At 48.4% G+C, this 20,596-nt stretch overlaps 1 protein-coding gene across 1 annotated transcript in view; it reads left to right on the top strand.

Moving 5' to 3' along the window:
• LOC135965003 (chymotrypsin-like elastase family member 2A) overlaps positions 1–17,944 on the top strand; it is a 39,448-nt gene extending 21,504 nt beyond the window's left edge. The window contains exons 8-14 of the mRNA XM_065520242.1: positions 615–703; positions 7,911–8,008; positions 9,124–9,252; positions 9,774–9,910; positions 12,365–12,510; positions 13,743–13,895; positions 17,843–17,944. Of these exons, the coding sequence (XP_065376314.1) occupies positions 615–703; positions 7,911–8,008; positions 9,124–9,252; positions 9,774–9,910; positions 12,365–12,510; positions 13,743–13,895; positions 17,843–17,860 (770 nt within the window). The 3' untranslated portion in view covers positions 17,861–17,944. The remainder of the gene's footprint in view (positions 1–614; positions 704–7,910; positions 8,009–9,123; positions 9,253–9,773; positions 9,911–12,364; positions 12,511–13,742; positions 13,896–17,842) is intronic.
• Positions 17,945–20,596: the final 2,652 nt, after the last annotated feature.

Raw genomic sequence — 20,596 nt, 5'->3', positions numbered from 1 at the left:
TCCAAGGACCAACAATTAGTATTTTTCTTCCTTCCCTAACACACAACATAATCTCTTCAAAACAGATGGAACCCATGTTCCAATATCTACCTTTGGTATCTTTTTCAAAGTATTTCTAGGGTGACAGTTGGGAGGAAATGGGAAAAAAAAGTATATGGACACAAGCTATTTTTTCCACTGGGCTTTGAGAAAATCCCCATCTTGCGTGCTCCCAGTGTATCTCTCACTGATAAGTTCCTCATAAAACCAGGGCCTCTTCCAGGGCCACGCTGACAGAACTCCCACGGACACACCATGATTAGGAGCCTGCTGCTGTCTGCTTTGGTGGCTGGAGGTAAACCCTGTCACCCAGAGCCACTGGTTTCCCATCCCCTGGTGTGGCTGGGAATGGGATCTTCCTGTCCTCCCCTCTCGCCCCCACCCAACCTCATACGTATAATCGTAAGATACTGGAATGGAGTTTCAAAGAACTGGAGCAAAGAGCAGGATTCTATGACCTCTTGGGATCCTTCTAGAACAAGGGTTTTCTATTTGGGGGTTCAGAATGCAGCAAGTGTAGTTTACATTGTGTGGGTCGCTGCTTCCTGGACTCAAGACCCTTTCTCTTTTCATAGCCCTCAGTTGTGGGGTCCCCACTTACCCGCCTTCTGTGACTAGGGTGGTTGGAGGTGAAGAAGCGACGCCCAACAGCTGGCCCTGGCAGGTGAGTCGACCACACTGTACTTCCCCCTGTCCCTGCCCCACTCCCTTTACATCCCCCCTTTGCCCTTCCACCATGGGGTCCACTGTGCTGGCAAAGTGAGGACTGATGGGACTCAGAGAGCAGCACAGGCAACTTCACCAATAAGATACATTTCCGGCTGGGCGCAGTGGCTCATGCCTGTTATCCCAGCACTCAGGGAGTCCGTGGTGGGCAGGTCACCTGCGGTCAGGAGTTTGAGACCAGCCTCACCAACATGGTGAAACCCGCCTCTACTAGTAATACACAGTTAGCCAGACGTGGCGGCACACAATTGTAATCCCAGCAACTCGGGAGTCTGAGGCAGGAGAATCGCTTGAACCCAGGAGGCAGAGGTGGCAGTGAGCTGAAATTGCACCACTGCACTGCAGCCTGGGCAACAAGCCAAGACTCTGTCTCAAAAAATAAAAAAAAATTTATAAAGGTACATTTCTGTGGCCTTGGCCAACCTTGGGAGAGGTGGGAGAGGTGCCTCCTCCAGCTGCAGTAAGGAGCTGTCCCCTCCCCACTGCCCATAGGCAGCAAATATAGTCTTTATTAACCATTCAGAGGCTTGTTTACAAATGTACCATTAGTCTAGGAACCATTCAAGACTACCTATGCAAATATTCCTTGCTTTAAGGAAGCAATCAGTGCTATTTGTGCAGATTCATCTTTAACACCAGGCAAATGAATGTTACCATTGAAAAAAATGTTTTCTTAAGTTCATATAATCATAGTGATATCAAGACTAAACTGCCAAGTGGGGCACAGGCACAAATTACTAAGACGTGTTAATAGTGGGAATTTTAAGAGAACTGTGTAAAGGTTACATTGACACAAACAAATGTAGTAAAATCTCATTTATCTGATGTAATCGGACTAAGTAATTGAAAAGTTGGTTATAAAGAAATTATTTTAAATCATACATATATGTTGTAGACATATAGACATCTTAGACTATGTAAACAATTTCTTGAGTTCTTAACTTTTTCATATAAACCACACTCCATAATATATCACCTACCAGTTCATTTCTTTAAAGCAGAGCAGCAACTTTGAGACGTTCACAAAGCAATCTAAGTTATGAGCCCATCCCAACTTTTATGACTTTTCCCCCAATCTTTCCATATTCTCAGACACTAATTCAGGAGCAATTTTTTAAGAATCATGGTGATTCAGTCTCTTCCAAGCATTTAACTTCGTTTCCATATAAATAACGACTCTCTTTCTGAACCCGTATTTCATTCGTTACATGTTTAATCAAATTTCACTATTGCAAGCATAATTGATATAAACTGCTTTAGGAGCAAACCCAGCTGAATCAGGATGAGTTTCCAAATTAAGCAGGAGAAACAATTAGCAGCCCACTAGCCTTGAGCATTCAGAGTGACCCATGCAGCAGTCACTGTGTCTACAGAGGCCAGCGTCATTCATCTGGTCCTTGATTAAGAGACTGTCAATGATAGGCCAGGCACGGTGGCTCATGCCTGTAATCCCAGCCCTTTGGCAGGCCGAAGCAGGTGGATCACCTGAGGTCAGGAGTTTGAGACTAGCCTGGCCAACATGCTAAATCTCTGACTCTACTAAAAATACAAAAATTAGCCAGGCATGATGGCGGGCACCTATAGTCCCAGCTATGTGGGAGGCCGAAACACAAGAATCACTTGAAACCTGGAGGCGGAGGTGGCGGTGAGCCAAGATCACACCTCTGCACTCCAGCCTGGGTGATAGAGTGAGACTCCATCAAAAAAAAAAAAAAACTGTCAATGATAGAATGATGGCAGATATTTCACTTTTTTTTTTTCTTTTTTTCAGACAGACTCTTGCTCTGTCACCCAGGCTGGAGTGCAGTGGCACGATCATAGCTCACTGCAGCCTCCAACTCCTGGGTTCCAGCCATCCACTGCCTCAGCCTCCCACAGTGCCGGCATTACAGGAACCCACCACTGTGCTCAGCCATAGTAAAGGTTTTTTGAGATAGTGTCACATTCTGTCAGCCTGACTGGAGTACAGTGGCTGGCGAAACATGGCTCACTGCAGCCTCAAACTCCTAGCCTCCCACCTCAGCCTCCCTACCAGATGAGACCACAGATGCATGCCACCACACCCGGTTAATTTTTTTTTTAGAGATGGGCGTCTCACTATGTTGCCCAGGCTGGTCTTGAACTCCTGGGATCAAGTGATCCTCCTGCCTCAGCCTCCCAAAGTGCTGGGATTACGGGCATGAGCCACTCTACCCAGCCTCACAATTTATATACTTGGCCTTGTGTACTTTTGCCAGTTCTTTTGCTTTTCTCACAGTCCCATGGTATTTTTTGCCTGAGAATTTGGAAGAAGGGCCACAGTCCCTCTGCTACAGGACCCCACAGCACCGGGCGCATTTGTGCTGAGAACTAATCATTGCTGCCTCCAAAAATACTTCCTCACCCTATTGCACAAAGGTGTTCCTGCCTTCAGAACCAGTGAATGTTAGTCTGTGAAGAGTCCCTTGTGCTTTGTGCTTCTGTTTCCCTGGGGAAATTGTTTTACTGAGATCATAGGCAGATCTAGCTGGGTGGGGACCCAGGTGAGGCAAGTAAGACATTCACTCTGGGGCAAAATGAAAGGGGTAACACAAAACTTAGCAACCAGCCGGGCGCAGTGGCACACTTTTAATCCCAGCTATTCAAGAGGCTGAGGCAGGAGGATTGCTGGAGCCCAAGAGTTTGAGACCAGTATGGGCAACATAGCTAGCTGTCACAAAAAAAAAAAAAAAAGAAAAAAAAACCTCACTAACCAAAATAAATAATAATTTAATGCAATTTTGTTTTTTCCGCTGGAGACAGAGTCTCATTCTGTCACCCAGGCCGGAATGCAGTGGCACAATCTCAGCTAACTGCAACCTCCATTTCCTGGGTTCAACTAATTCTCCTGCCTCAGCCTCCTGAATACCTAAGATTACAGGTACATGCCACCACGCCCGGCTAATTTTTTGTATTTTTAGTAGAGACTGGGTTTCATCATGTTGGACAGGCTGGTCTCAAACTCCTGACCCACCTGCCTCAACCTCCCAAAGTGCTGGGATTACAGGTGTGAGTCATCCCACCCACCAGCTATTGTCATTACAGTATTAATCAACCTGAGAGCCCTACACAGTGGCTTATGATCCACATTTCCAGAGAAGGTAACTGGGACTTGGAAAGGTTACAGAATTGCCCAAAGGCACTGAGTTAGCCTGGGGGGAATGAGGATTCAAATTTGGTTCAGTGCTTGTTCTTTTAGCTACACTTTGCTGGCCACAAACAATACCTACTACATGGACTAAATTTCACATCTGTCGGATGGTTTCAGCACATTTTTTAATTGGGGGGGTACATACTTTGAAGTATCTTGTTTCACTTTCTCTAATTTTAAACGTCTTTTTTAAAGCCAATTCATCTAAGACCTCTTAATGTCACACAAACGAGAAATGCCAAATGGCTAATTAAAAACAAGAACGTTCAGAGAAAAGCAGGCATCTGGCATCTGCCAACAAACAGGTCATCGTTCCCCACAGTTATAGGAAGCCCGATCAGTGCAGTCCATGCCCTACTGTCACCTCCCTCCCCTCTGCTTGGCCTTGGCAGGGAATTGAAAGACAGGGGAGGAGGAATGAAGGAACAGGAATGGCATGGAACGCTTTATTAGAGACTAAAACACTGTCAGATGTCACCACCTTAAAGTTCTTTTTTTCTTTTTTTTTTTTTAAAGACAGGGTCTGACTCTGTCACCCAGGCTGGAGTACTGTGGCGCCATCCCGGCGCACTGCAACCTCCACCTCCTGAGTTCAAGTGATTCTCCTACCTCAGCCTCCGAAGTAGCTGGGATTACAGGCACACACCAGGACACCCGGCTAATTTTTGTATTTTTACTACAGACGGGGTCTCATCATGTTGGCCAGGTTGGTGTCAAATGCCTGGCCTCAAATGACCCACCCGCCTCGGCCTCCCAAAATGCTGGGATTACAGGCGTGAGCCACGGTGCCCAGCCACCACCACTTAAAAGTTTTACCCCACACCTGTTAAACTGTCAATCTAAACAGAAACCTTTTTTTTTTTTCTTTTTTTTTTTTTTTGAGACAGACCCTCACTCTGTCGCCCAGGCTGGTGTGCGGTGGTGCCATCTCGGCTCACTGCAACCTGCGTCACCCGGATTCAAGTGATTCTCCTACCTCAGCCCCCTGAGTAGCTGGGATTACAGGCGCGACCACCTGTGCCCTGCCTAGAAACCATTTTCTAACCTGAAAAAAATGTATTTAAAAAAACATGAGGAGCCGGGGGGCAGGGGAGTAAGGTCCACTTATGCAGTCTCATGTTCCCATGAGTGGATTTGGTCTTCAGGGGGAAACTAGACAAGCAGAAGACAAGATCACCCGCCCCTGGTGATCTCTTCCATTCTATTCATTTGCTTATTCACTCACTTGTTCAATCAGTAAGCGTTTGTTAAAGACCCAGTATGTACCAGGCACTGCTCTAGGCGCCTGGCACATAGGAGTGGGGGGAAAAATTCATGAAGCCTTTATTAAAGTGGAGTCGTGGCCAGGCATGGTGGCTCAAACACCTGTAATCCCAGTACTTTTGGAGGCCGAGGTGGGTGGATCACTTGAGGTCAGTAGTTCGAGATCAGCCTAACTAACATGGCGAAACCCTGTTTCTACTAAAAATGCAAGGAAATTAGCCAGGTGTGGTGGCAGGCACCTGTAATCACAGCTACTCTGGTGGCTTAAACAGGAGAATCACTTGAACCCAGGAGACAGAGGTCGCAGTGAGCGGAGATGGTGCCCCTGGACTCCAAACTGAGCAACCAAGCAAGACTCCATCTCAAAAAAATAAAAATAAAATAAAGTAGAGGAGTGAGACAATAAACAACTGAATGAGTAAACTCATAACATGCCAGAAAATGCAAGATGCTATGATGAAGAGTAACGCAGAGCAAGAGGAAGGAGGCGAGTGTGTCTGTGTGTGTATGTACATGAGCGTGCATGTACGTGTGTGTGCACACTCTTGGGGACAGCATGGTCATAGAAGACCTCATGGAGAAGGTTACCTAGAGCAGAGACCAATAGGAAGTGAAGGAAAGAGTTACATCGATATTTGCAAGAATATTCCAGGCAGGAGGAAGAGCCAGTGCAAAGGCCCTGAGGCAGAAGTGGGTTTGGTGTATTTGCAGAACTGCATGGAAGTCAGGGTGGCTGGAGGAGAGGACAGTGGGAGCCTATGGAGTCAGAGAGGCCACAGAGGGCCTAGTAAGTCATCACACACTCTTAGGTTTTATAAGCTGTAAAGGGGGAGCCACTGGAGGGCCTGAGCAGAGAAGAGAAGTCATCTGACTTCCATTCAAAAAGGGTCATTCACGCTACTGTGTTGAGAAAATGTGGGCGGGAGTGGGGAGAAGAGATGGGAGACTAGAGTGATCATTGAGAAGAGAGGAGGACTGGGACACGCAGTTGAGGTAGTGACCAAGGGGTAGCAACCCCTCCACATATTCCCAAGCTAGAGCTGATGGGATTTGCTGATGGACTGGAATGAGGGATAACAGGGAAACACAGGAGCCAAGGATGACACCAAGGTTTGCAGCCCGAGCAGCAGTGGAGTTGCCATTGACTGTGACAGAGGACCCAGGGGAAAGACCGCATTTGGGATAAGTCAGGAGTTTTGTTTTGGACATACTAAACCGGAGGGAGCTAAGGAAAGAGCTCCCAAGGAGGGGAAGATCCCAACCAATCCAGTTGCTGAAAGATGTTCACAACAGGGTTTTTTGGGGGTTTTTTATTTTTGTTTTGACATGAAGTCTCACTCTTGTCACCCAGGCTGGAGTGCAATAGCACGATCTCGGCTCACTGCAACATCTGCCTCCCGGGTTCAAGTGATTCTCCTGCCTCAGCCTCCTGAGTAGCTGGGATTACAGACACACGCCATCACACCTGGTTAATATATGTATTTTTAGTAAAGACGAGATTTGACCATGTTGGCCAGGCTGGTCTCAAACTCCTGACACCAGGTCAATTCACCAACCTCTACCTCCCAAAGTGTTACAATCACAGGCATAAGGCAGCACTCCAGGCAGAATAGTTATTTTTTAATAGTCTATATGTTTTTCATTTTTCTGTCCCAGATTTTTTGCATTAATTTTGTTGTTGCTTTTTGTTGGGTGGGCAGAGCAGATACAGGCCCTTGCTATGTCACCCAGGCTGAGCACAGAGCAATCACAGCTCACTGCAACCTAGACTTTCTGAGATCAAACAATCCTCTCACCTCAGACTCCTGAGTAGCTGAGACTACAGGTGTGCACCACCACTCCCAGTTAATTTTTATTTTATTTTAAAAATTTTTGGGTAGAGTCAAGTTCTCGCTATGGTGCCCAGACTGCTTCACAAACTCCTGTGCTCAAGCAATACTCCCACCTCAGCCTTCTGAGTAGCTGGGACTATAGGCATGCACCACCGCACCCAGTGGCTAATTTTGGGCTTTTTTTTTTTTGTACCTACAGTGTATTAGTCCTTCCTCACACTGCTAAGAAAGACATACCTGAGACTGGGTAATTTATAAAGGAAAGAGGTTTAATTGACTCACAGCTCAGCATGGCTGGGGAGGCCTCAGGAAACTTACAATCATAGCAGAAGGGGAAGGAAACACATCCTTGTTCACACAGCGGCAGCAGGGAGAAATGCCGAGCAAAAGTGGGGGAAAGTCCCGTATAAAACCATCAGATCGTGTGAGAACTCACTATCATGAAAACAGCATGGGGGTAACCACACTCATGATTCAGTTACCTCCCACCAGGTCCCGTCCACGACACGTGGGGATTATGCTACAATTCAAGATGAGATTTGGGTAGGGACACAGTCAAACTTTATCAGATGGGGTTTCACCATGTTGCCCAGGCTGGTCTCAAACTCCGGGGCTCAAGTGATCCTCCTTCCTTGGCCTCCCAAAGTGTTGGGATTACAGGCATGAGCCACCATGCCTGGCCTGATTGTTTTTAATATACATTGCATTAACATGTTTTTTATCGTAATATCTGAGGTTTTGGGTGCCCCCTGAAGTTGTGCACCTGAGGTGAGTGCCTCCCTCCCCCTTACCCTAGTCTCAGCTGTGTTCTTGGGAAACTGGAGTGCAGGGAGGCCCTGCTTTTACAGCCACAGCCACAGAGCTCCTATGTTTCTCCCCAGGTCTCCGTGCTATACAACTCCAATGGCAATTGGTACCACATCTGCGGAGGGACCCTGATAGCCAACAACTGGGTCCTGACGGCTGCCCACTGCATCAGGTAACTGCCATTCCCTGGGCACTTGACCGGCTCACCAGCCGGTGCTCATTTCTGAGCTGGGGTCTTAAATGGCCTGAACCACACTACATAAAGCAGCCTTGCAAATAACCACTAGCCTGACCAAGACACAAGCTGTAGTCACTCAACGGTTCAGTGTGTTGGTCCATCAATGTCCGTACATGGCACAGATGGGGTGTCCTGTGCCAGGTACTGAGGGAGGATGAGGAGAAGGGGAAGGCCTAATCTCTGCCCTCTTGGGGAAACTACATGTGGCCTCTGGATCTGGAATTGGGTTCCCTTGAACAACATGACTTCTCAAACTCATGTTTTTACCTGCAGAAAACAATGCAGAAAATTCTGTTACTCCATTGTTTTCACCTGCAGAAAACAATGGAGTAACAGAATTTAGTGTGAATTCAATGAGTTGATTTACTAAAGGGCCTGGCACTTAGTAAGTGCCCAGTGAAAGCTAATTCTGAATTGTAGACTAATTATAAAGGCCCACGAGGTTCTGCAACGTTGTTCACTTTTCCTCTTCGTTGTCCGTGACCTCTGCTCATCACAGCTGGAACTCACCAGAGCTTTTGCTGGGTAATTGTGACTCCCTACCAGGAGTGATCCCTTCTCCCATCTAATTTATAATAAGCTCTAGGAGGTGATGGGGAAACTAATAGAGACTTACAGTCAGGAGTCCTGGCTTCTGGTTCTGGTTTCTCACTAACGGTGGGACTCTGGGCCAGGTTACTCCTCTCTGGGCCTTGGTTTCCCCATCTGAAAATGAAAGGTGGGAAAAATGTTTTTGAGAGCAAATGACTCCTGTTTTCTCTGTGTTCATCTCATTCCCTCCGTAATCCTACAGAGTCTGTGTTATTACAACATTGATTTTATATTATAGTTTAAAGTTAGTATAGTAACAATTATTATATGATCATAGTTCTTACATTATATACTTTAGGCTCTATTATAATTAACTGATTGTCCCAAGGGAGGAAAGATCCCCAAGCCCAAGCCCCAACTAGCGGCTCATGCAGCAGCCAGTTACTTGGGTCTATCCCAACATTATCCAAAGCCAGGCCTCTGGAGGTGACCCTCTCACTGGGCCCCCTTTCTCCCAGCGACAACAGGACCTACGGCGTGGCGCTGGGACGGCACAACCTCTACATTGCGGAGTCTGGCTCGCTGGCCGTCAGTGTCTCTAAGACTGTGGTGCATCCGAAATGGAACTCCAGCGATGTCTCCAAAGGGTTCGTTTCTGTCTGGGTGCACTTGGGGATGAAGTTGTCAGGGAACAGATGGGGGTCTCACAGAGGCAAGGGTCTCTACTCCACCACATGCCCTCTGCTTCTTCTATAGGGAGGGAGAAGGAGCTCTGGCCTCTTAGATGTGGAACCAGCTCCAAAGATGTCTGGGGTGGGGATGTGACCTGGGGAGGGAGAAGCAAAGACTGACAGAGTGACCTGGTTTGCTGCCAGTCAAGCCTGCAGGGCCCCTGTCCGCTGAGCATGTATCTACTTCATGCCAAGTCCTGGGGACACAGGGACAGTGCTGTCGACCTGTGACTGTCCCTGGAGTAGGACACAATCTCTCCTGCTTTGCTCCTTTCAACAAGGCCCTCTGCATTTTCAAAGATGCCCTGGGACCCTGCCACTCAGAGCAAGCTGGGGTAACGAACAGGAAACGATGACAAGGTCTCAGAGCCCTCCAAAGCCCCACAGGGCAGGAAAAGTCAACCCTGTCCTCGTGCTCTGCCTCTGCACTGACCCAGGTGCGACATTGCCCTGCTCAAACTGGCTAACCCCGTCTCCCTCACCGACAAGATCCAGCTGGCCTGCCTCCCTCCTGCCGGTGCCACTCTACCCAACAACTACCCCTGCTACGTCACGGGCTGGGGATATCTGCATAGTAAGTGGGAGCCAGGAGCCCCCAGGCCTGGGAGGGAAGGGAGGTGATGTCACCCCTGTCTGGCCAGGGCCTCTCACCTGTCATCCCAGGGTGTGTAGCTGCCTGGGAGAGACGGGATGGCATAGGCTGATGCCTGCCTGGGTTCAAATGTCAGCTCTCCCACTACATGACTGTGACACCCTGGGCACATTACTAGGTCTCTCCATGCAGCACTTTTATCATATGTAAAATGCAAATAATTGGCTGGGCACCATGGCTCACGCCTATAATCCCAGCACTTTGGGAGGCCTGGTGGGCGGATCGCTTGGGGTCAGGGGACCAGCCTGACCGACATAGTGAAACCTCCTCTCTACTAAAAATATTTTTAAAATAGTAGGGCGTGGTGGTGTGCACCTGTAGTCCCAGGTACTCAGGAGGCTGAGGCAAGAGAATCGCTTGAACCCGGGAGGTGGAGGTTGCAGTGAGCCAAGATTTTCTACTGCACTCCAGCCTGGGGGACAGAGCGAGACTGTGTCTCCAAAAAAAAAAAAAAACGGGCATAATAATAGCAGCTACATCACAGAGTTATCAAGAGGATTGAAGGAGATTGTAGGAAGCCTGGCATGTGGGAGGTGCTATGTGTTAGTTGTTGTCACTGTCCCTATGATGGAAAGAAAGTTACAGAGACCATGTGACATCTTCTGTGTGGCCCACAGAGTTCAGAACAGCATTTTCCTCTGTGACCTGAGGCCCCTGGAGCCCTCATCGGACCCTCCGTGCCCCATGGCAAAAGCTGTCCCCTGTGCCATTCGGTCTTGCTGCTCAGAACCTGGCTGAGGCCGGGTCTCCTTTGACATAGACTCCAGGGGTTACAGATCCAATGACTGTAGCCACCAAGAGGAACAGAGTTCCCGCCCTTCCCTTGTGAAATCACCAGAGGTTTGGAAGATTCTAGGAAGGGAAGAATAAAGACCTTATGACCATAATGACATTATGAGTGATAATGACATTATGACATTTCTCTAATGGCATAAACACATAAGTATAATGACATGTTTTTCCAGGGGTACATTCACATATGTACCCTGGAATAAATCCCCATTGCCCTCTTGACTGCCTTATCTGTAAATACAAGGACACATGAAATCCTTCGGTGAGCGGTGGTGGAAGAGGCATTTCATGCTTATTAAGACAGAAGCACAACCACCTGTTTGTTTCCCCAGACAACCCTGGGGTAGATGCAGTTCATCTGAGACAGTGGAAGCGGGGAGGCATCCAAATGCTTGGCTTTTAGGCCCAGCTCTGCCGGTCATGGTGAAACCTTGGGCAAGTCACTTCCGAACCTCAGTTTCCTCATCTGTAAAATGGAAACACTGTTGGTGAAGACCAAAAGAGGGGAAAGGTGAAAATACGACCTACATTGCAAAATGTTATACAAGTGTTAATTACTTATTAGTGGTCTTAAGCCAGACCCTTAACTTCCTTTTTTATTTATTTATTTATTTTTTGAGACAGGGTCTTGCTCTGTTGACCTGGCTGGAGTGCAGTGGTGCAATCTCGGCTCACTGCAACCTCTGCCTCCCAAGCTCAAACGATTCTCCTGCCTCAGCCTCCCAAGTAGCTGGAATTATAGCCAGATGCCACCACACCAGGCTAATTTTTATATTTCAGTAGATACAGGATTTCATCATGTTGATCAGGCTGGTCTGAAACTCTTGACCTCAAGGGATCCACCCACCTTGGCCTCCCTAAGTGCTGGGATTAGAGGGTGAGCCGCTGCGCCTGGACGACACTTAACTTCCCTAGGCTTCAATCAATAGTGAAGAATTATGTTAAGCTCATCCTTGCCACTCATAGCTGTGGTAACAGTAATGGAGGGGATGGTGGCTGTGTCATTGGGGGCCATTATGAAAGTCCTCTCTTCACCACACCAGCATATTTTTCCCAAGGAGGGGGCTCTAACTGCCAGGAGGCTCACTTTCCTATTTCAGATAAGTGAAGAAAGCCATGGAGTTAGCTCACCATAAAAAGGGATTGTTATAAGTATTTAAAAGTTTCAACCCAAGGGCTGAGATATAGCCAGGCATCAGGAACAGGCTGGAATCAGGGACTGGAAGCCTGTAAGAAACTCAGGAAACCCTCCCTTGGAATTTCTTTTCTTTATGAGTCTACTTCATTCTCCACATAAAACAAAATGTCAGTCATTGCCAAAAGCTTCCCAGATTTACGTCCTCTGAAACAGGAATCTCTTAGACCCCATCTCAGGATCCCAAGGGAGGGAGCTCATTGGCTTAGCTTGAGTCAGGTGTTCACTGCTGAACCAATCAACGGTGAGGACACAGTGTAGACAAACATAGCTGTTCGCATATTGCAGTGGATTGAAGACAGTAACAGGGGAAACCCAATAAGGGTCAACCACTTCCTTTTTCTCAGGAGTCCTTGCATCCCTAATGCTTTCTTTCTGATCTCATTCAGCCAACGGGCCTGCTTCTGATGTCCTGCAGCAGGGTCTGTTGCTGGTTGTGGACTATGACACCTGCTCCAGCCCTGACTGGTGGGGCAGCATCGTGAAACGCTGTATGATCTGTGCTGGGGGTGATGGCGTGACCTCCAGCTGCTACGTGAGTACCAAAATCAGGGGCCCCGCTCAGTGACAAAATGTGGCTGGGGATAAGGCTATAGAAGTCCACCCCTCCATAGGTACATCCTCCCTCCTCCTGGCAGAAGTACTCTCTAGAAATATGTTCCAGATATATCAGAACCCAATCTTTGTCCAGGCACTGTGGCTCTTGCCTGGACCCTATCACTTTGGGAGGCCAAGGCGGCCAGAACACTTGAGGTTAGCAGTTCGAGACCAGCCTGGCCAACATGGTGAAACCTTGTCTCTACTAAAAATACAAAAATTAGCCAGGCGTGGTGGCAGGCACCTGTAGTCACAGCTACTCAGGAGACTGAGGCAGGAGAATCACTTGAACCCATGAGGCAGAGGTTGCAGTGAACTGACGTCACACGACTGCAATCCAGTCTGGGTGACAGAGTGAAAAAAAGAAAAAAAACTTGATCTTAGTTCTTGTTTGATCTTGTTTTGAGATTCTCCTTGTCGTGTCCACCCCTCTCACTCTGGGAAGTCCTTCCCGGGTCTCATCAAGGTCTCTCATGACTGTCATTCCGTATCCTTTCCTCTATGCTGGAAGGGAACCAAAGGAAGATATTCCCTGACTTAGGGCCTTTCTAGGATGACTTCTGGGTTTTCTGTTGAATTACTCTCATCAGTGGCCCAGCGTGTCCCCTCCAGGTAGCTGCCACGGAAGCCTTCCCGGAGACAGTGTCTTAACCACCAGGAATTGCTCTGTGTTGGACTTAGCAGTGAAGTGGCGATGGAATAGGAAGGAGATCCACACGCCCTTCAGATCACACTGTGCCCTACACACTCTGCCCACACAGACCACCCCACCTGCGGGAAGACAGAGCCAGTGGGGAAGAGCCTGAACTCTGGGATGTGGCCTCAGCTCCTTTACAAACTGCCTGTGCAACCTTGGGCAAGTCCCAACCTCTCAACACTCCAGTTTCTCCTCTCCAGTGGCCTGGGGACACTGTGAATATTTACCTCCTAGGATTTTGTGAGGATTAATGAGATAAGGTATAGAACATGCTTAGCTCAGCTCTGGCCACACAGGAAGAATAAGTGTTGGCTCTTGTTGGAATTATGGTACCATCTTGGGCTTTGACCACAAGGGCCAGCTTCAGAGGACAGTGACCTGCAGCAGAACAATAGAAATGCATTGAGAACAATGGTTCCAATGGGCAGCCCCTTCCTAACCCTTTACCCTTCTGTAACTCTGGCCTTCCTCAGGGAGACTCTGGCGGGCCGCTGAACTGTCAGGCAGCTGACGGCCGGTGGGAGGTGCATGGCATCGTCAGCTTTGGGTCTAGCCTCGGCTGCAACTACCCCCAGAAGCCGTCCGTCTTCACACGGGTCTCCAAATACATTGACTGGATCAATTCGGTAAGAACTGGACCAGCCCAAAGCCCCAGGGCACTTACCTGCCCACCTGGACTTGGGAGTGCCGTGCCCACCTGGCAACTGAGAACCCCCTCCTTCCTCTTGAGAGCTAGATGGGAACCCCTTGGAGGAGGCTGCAGACCTTGGCAATGCTGTGCCCCCCCATGGGACCCCAGAATTTCTGTGTGGGTAAAGCTGAGTGAAAAGCAACATAGAAGGTGGCCTTGTCCAAAGACGTTGGACACTCCTCAGGCATATTGAGTGAGTTCTGCCAGACACGGTGGCTCAGGCCTGGAATCCCAGCATTTTGGGAGGCAGAGGCGGGCAGATCGGGAAGTCAGAAGGTGCAGACCAGCCTGACCAACACGGCAAAACCCGATCTCTACTAAAAAATACAAAAAAATTAGCCAGGCGTGGTAGCGCACTCCTATAAACCTAGCTACTCAGGAGGCTGGGGCAGGAGACTCCCTTGAACCTGGGAGATGGAGGTTGCAGTGAGCCGAGATTGCGCCATTGCACTCCAGCCTGGACAAGTGAAAAAAAAAAGAGTGAGTTCCATAGGAATGGTGATTTTATTTTTGTGTATCTGTGTGTGGTCCAGACTCCACCATCCAGTGCTATAAACAGGTATATTTGTCTGCAAAGCCCAAAACCTGATTCTTTGAGACCCCCATAGCATTAATTATTGGAAATTAGTCCCCCTCAGGGGTCTTCCAGCTATTCTGCAGTGTGACCAACCATCCTGGTTTGTGCAGGACTGAGAGGTTTTCCAGGGTGCAGGACTTCCTGTTTTACTCTGGGACCATCCCAGGCAAATAAAGCCAAATTGGTCCCCCTATCTTGTAAATGTAAACTCAGAGAGCTGTGTCCTTTCAGCTTCCATAATAACTCAATTTGCTTTTCACAATGAACACACATTTGTTTATAACAATAAGCATTAACATTATTTATTAAAAATAATAGGCCAGGTGTCGTGGCTCATGCCTGTAATCGCAGCACTTTGGGAGGCCAAGGAGGGAGGATTGCTTGAGCCCAGGAGTTCAAGACCAGCCTGGGCAACATAGCGAGACTCTGTCTTTACAAAAAAAATTATTTAATTACTTAGGCATGGTGGTGCGTGCCGGTAGTCTCAGCTATTTGGGAGGCTTGGGTGAAAGGATCACTTAGGCCTGCGAGCCCAACGCTACATTGAGCCAAGGTCACACCGATGCATTTAAGCCTGGGTGACATAGCAAGACCCTGTCTCCGAAAATAATGATAATAATAACTGGCATCAATATTAAGGAGCAGCCGTGGAGACACGCAGTAGTATGTGAAAGCAGCCAGAACAGGAAACCCCGTCACAAGAAAGGGGTGGCTGGTGGCTCACGCCTGTAATCCCAGCACTTTGGGAGGCCGAGATGGGCAGATCACCAGAGGTCAGTAGTTCGAGACCAGCCTGGCCAACATGGGGAAACTCCATCTCTACTAAAAGTGTAAAGCTAAGCTGGGTGTGGTGATACATGCTTGTAATCCCAGCTACTCAGGAGGCTGAGGCAGGGGAATCACTTAAACCTGGGAGGTGGAGGTTGCAGTAACCCAAGTTCACACCACTGCACTCCAGCCTGGGCGACAGAGCAAGACTCCATCTCAAAAAAAGAAACACCACAAAAAAAAGAAATGAGTGCCCGGGAGAGGGCAGAGGAGCCACCATGCCTGGTACTGGATGCTGGGAGGGAAGAGTCGGACACTCTGTGCCGATGCAGGACCACCTCAGTTCGCTCTTCTGTAAAATGGGACTTGAACTAGACAAGGACTCCTCCACTATTTAGGCGCTACAGCAAATGGAAGTTATGGTATTTGTGGCAGAGCAGATGGTCCTGGCAGCACCTTGGGAACCTGAAGCAGGGTCAGGGGCAATTGTCCCAATATTTTTGTCCCAGAGTCAGCTGTTCCCAGCCACAGACACAAGCACAACAGAACAGGCCAGATCCCGAAACATGGCCAGATGGCAGCAGGGATCCACGGGGCACCACGCCTGGCAAGGCAGCTGGGCAGAGGCCCTGTGTTCATGGGAGAGCAGTCGGGGCAGGCACAGATGCCCGGTAATGGGTTTCAGAAGGGGGAGAGTCAAGCAACCAGCTGTCCTTGGGTGGGGGCTGCCCCTGGCAGCGGCGGAGGGGCTCGTGAAATCTTGCAGTGGCCCCAACCCAGGAACACACTGTGTGCAGGCTGGGGTCACGTACCACTAGAGCCCTGGGGGTACCTGAGAGCACCTACCTGGATAAACCCAGACAAGTGACAAGCCAAGGTCAGGAAGTACAAGCACAATTGCAGAGAAGCAGAGGAGAAAAGTGGCCCGGGGCATTCATCCTTTCAACAAATGTCCATTGAATGACAGTCACACGTGAACTTCAGCAATACTTAGCTTTTATTCTTTTTCCAGAAGGTAATACATCCTCTGTGTAAAAATATTAACACAATATGAGAGTGTATCAAGTAAAATGTATCAAGATGTCCCCCCTCATTTTACATCTCCAATTCCGCTCTCCAGAGGTAATCATTGTTTTTGTTTTTGTTTTTATTTTTGTTTTTGTTTTCAAACGGAGTCTTGCTCTGTTGCCCAGGCTGGAGTACAGTGGCTTGATAGCTCACTGCAACCTCCGCCTCCCAGGTTGAAGCAATTCTCCTGCCTCAGCCTCCTAACTAGCTGAGATTACAGGCATGCACCAACATGCCCAGGTCATTTTTGTATTTTTAGTAGAGATGGGGTTTCACAGTGTTGGCCAGGCTGGTCTCGAACTCCTGACCTCAGGTGATCTGCCCATCTCGGCCTCCCAATGTGCTGGGATTACAAGCGTGAGCCACCGCGCCCCGCCAATGATTGTTAAAAGCTTGGTGTGTGATCTTCTCAACTTTATGTGCATATGTCTCTATATATATAAAGAGAGACACTGTCTTCTGAGCAAAACTAGGATCTGAGTCTTCATACTGTTCTGCAGCTGTTTTTCACTTAACACCTTATCACATTTTATATGTCAGTATGTACATGTCATTCTTTTGAACAGCTATATAGTATTCCATAGTTTGAGTATAATAAACGAAGCTCTCAAGTTTCCTATTTTTCACTCTTACATTGTGCAGTGAACATCCTTGAACATAATTCTTGCACACTGGTCTGAGTATTTGTGCTGTAGCAGCTGGATCTCCTGCAGTTTACAGCCCTGGATCATGAAGTTGGCATATCAAAATGTTTAACAGGCCGGGTGCGGTGGTTCACACTTGCAATGCAAGCACTTTAGGAAGCTGAGGCGGGTAGATCACTTGAGGTCAGCAGTTCGAGACCAGCCTGGCCAACATGGTGAAACCTCATCTCTACTAAAAATGCAAAAAAATTAGCCAGGCATGGTGGTGCATGACTATAATCTCAGCCACCCGGGAGGCTGACCCATGAGAATCACTTGAACCTGTATGGCAGAGGTAGCAGTGAACCCAGATCGCCCCACTGCACTCCAGCCTGGGCAACACAGTGAGACTGTCTCAAAAAAAAAAAAAAAGTTTAACAGACACTGATCAACAGCCTCTGGAAACAGTTATAGCACCAACCACATTGCATAACTGCCTTGCAAACAGCAGTTTTGATTTGAGAAACAAATGAAATCTAAAAATATGCCATCCACACATTTGGAATATAAGTTTTAGGGGTTCAAAGGCCACATAGGACTCCTGGTAAGCCCACATAGGACTCCTGGTAAGACCCCCTTTACAGGAAGACCCTAACAGGTCAATGAAAAGCTGTGATTGCATCTTTTTTTTCAAAACGTCATCAGAACTCTTCAGGCAGGAGCTAGTGCAGTGTGGGCTGCATGTGACTCACATGAGGAGCTTAGCCCAGGAGGACAGAGACAAGAAACTGCCACGCACAGCTCTGCAGTTAGGTGAACCTGACGATTTTCTTGTGTGTCCTGCAGGTGATTGCAAATAACTAACCAAAAGAAGTCCCCGGGACGGTTTCAGACTTGGAAAGGTCACAGAAGAAAATTAATATTATAATAAAGTGACAACTATGCAAATCACATGTTGATGAGAGATTTATTAGCAATCCATCCTAACATCCAGGGCCCTAAAAACCATGAGTAGGCTGGGCACAGTGGCACAGCCCTGTAATCCCAGCACTTAGCACTTTGGGAGGCCAAAACAGGCAGATCGCTCTAGTCCAGGAATTCAAGACCCGCCTGAGTAACATGGCATAACCCTGTCTCTACTAAAAATACAAAAAGTAAATGGGCGAGGTGGTACGCACCTGTAGTCCCAGCTACTCAGGAGGCTGAGGTGGGAAGATCGCTTGAGCCCTGGAGGTAGAGACTGCATTGAGCCACGATCGCGTCATCGCACTCTAGCATGGGCAACAGTGAGACCCTGTCTCAAAAAAAAAAGGAAAAGAAATTTGCATCTGCGTCTCCCTGCCCGACTGAGACCTCAAGGTCCCCGCCCACTTTAGAACCTGACACATGACAATATTGTCAAACAACATATAAATGGAGCACTAAGCTCCAGGGAGGGAAGTGGGCTGTAGCGGCTTCCTGCACTCTGCCTCCTCTGCCTCTCTTTCCTCCCGTAGTTCAAGACCAGCCGGGGAAACATAGGGAGACTCTCTTTACAAAAAAAAAAAAATGTTTAATTACTCAGGCATGGTGGTGCGTGCCTGTAGTCTCAGCTACTTGGGAGGCTTGGGTGGAAGGGTCACTTGGGCCTGGGAGGCCAACGCTATATTGAGCCACGGTCGCACCAATGCACTTAAGCCTGGGTGACATAGCAAGACCCTGTCTCCGAAAATAATGATAATAACAACTGGCATCAATATTAAGGAGCAGCCGTGGATACACGCAGCAGTAGGTGAAAGCAGCCAGAACAGGAAACCCTGTCACAAGAAAGGGGCGGCTGGTGGCTCACGCCTGTAATCCCAGAACTTTGGGAGGCCCAGATGGGTGGATCACCAGAGGTCAGGAGTTTGAGACCAGCCTGGCCAACATGGGGAAACCCCATCTCTACTAAAAATATAAAACTAAGCTGGGTGTGGTGACACATGCTTGTAATCCCAGCTACTCAGGAGGCTGAGGCAGGGGAATCACTTGAACCTGGGAGGTGGAGGTTGCAGTAACCCGCGTTCACGCCACTGCACTCCAGCCTGGGCAACAGAGCGAGACTCCATCTCAAAAAAAAGAAAAACCACAAAAAAAGAAAAGGGTGCCCAGGAGAGGGCAGAGGACCCACCATGCCTGTTACTGAATGCTGGGAGGGAAGAGTCGGACACTCTGTGCCGACGAAGGACCACCTCAGTTTGCTCTTCTGTAAAATGGGATTTGAACTAGACCAGGACTCCTCCACAATTTAGGCGCTACAGCAAATGGGAGTTATGGTATTTGTGGCAGAGCCCCCAAAGAAGGGAAAGCTGGCATCTGACTTCACTAATTTTAATTTGCAGAGAAGTGTTCATTAAACTGACACTTATAAAACCAAATATGAAGCTGCAGCCATGAGCACGTGGTCACAGGAGGAAACTAAGCTGTCAAAATAAGCAGGTGGATGCTTCCAAGTGTTCCCACTGATTCTTGCCAGCTCCTTGTTCATTTGTCTGTCTGCTGGCATCTTTTTGCCAAAAAGTGGTCACAGCTAGAGATTCCAGAAACGTTTGTTGGAGAAAAATGGAAAATCAAAAAGACAGTAGCCATTAATCATTAATTGGTGCTTTTTTATATATAAATTGGGAAAAACCCATCTGAGTCCACCTTTGGAGGCACCACCCACACGTCAGAGGAGCCTGGCCTGAGACTGACTGGACGAAAGGCTGCTTAGGGACCTTTCCCAGCCAAATCCTAAGACCCTTTTCCAGCCCCAGCTGCTGTGGGAGTCACCATGCAGCTGGTCCTGGGAGCACCTAGGGAACCTGAAGCAGGGGCAGGGGCAATTGTCCCAATTTTTTTGTCCCAGCGTCAACTGTTCCCAGCCACAGACACAAGCACAACAGAGCAGGCCAGATCCCAAAGCATGGCCAGATAGCAGCAGGGATCCACGGGGCATCAAATCTCGCGAGGCAGCTGGGCAGAGTCCCGGTGTTCATGGGAGAGCAATCGGGACAGGCACAGATGCCTGGTAACGGGTTTCAGAAGGGGGAGAGTCAAGCAACCAGCTGTCCTTGGGTGGGGGCTGCCCCTGGCAGCAACGGAGGGACTCGTGAAATCTTGCAGTGGCCCCAACCCAGGGACACACTGTGTGCAGCCTGGATTCACGAACCACTAGAGCCCTGGGTGTGCCTGAGAGCACCTGCCTGGATAAACCCAGACAGGTGACAAGCCAGGGTCAGGAACTACAAGCAAAAGAGCAGAGAAGCAGAGAAGACAAGTGGCCTGGCGCTTTCATCCTTTCAACAAATGTCCATTGAATGACAGTCACACATGAACTTCAGCAATCCTTAGCTTTTATTCTTTTTCCAGAAGGTAATACATACTCTGTGTAAAAATATTAAAAGAATATAAGAGTGTATCAAGTAAAATGCATCAAGATATCCCCCCTCATTTTACATCTCTAATTCCGCTCTCCAGAGGTAATCATTGTTTTTGTTTTTGCTTTCGAACGGAGTTTCGCTCTGTTGCGCAGGCTGGAGTACAGTGGCTTCATAGCTCACTGCAACCTCTGCCTCCCAGGTTCAAGCAATTCTCCTGTCT

This window comes from Macaca fascicularis, chromosome 1 (assembly GCF_037993035.2).
Source record: "Macaca fascicularis isolate 582-1 chromosome 1, T2T-MFA8v1.1".
Taxonomy (NCBI): Eukaryota; Metazoa; Chordata; class Mammalia; order Primates; family Cercopithecidae; genus Macaca; species Macaca fascicularis.
This window is presented reverse-complemented; position numbering and strand designations above follow the sequence as displayed.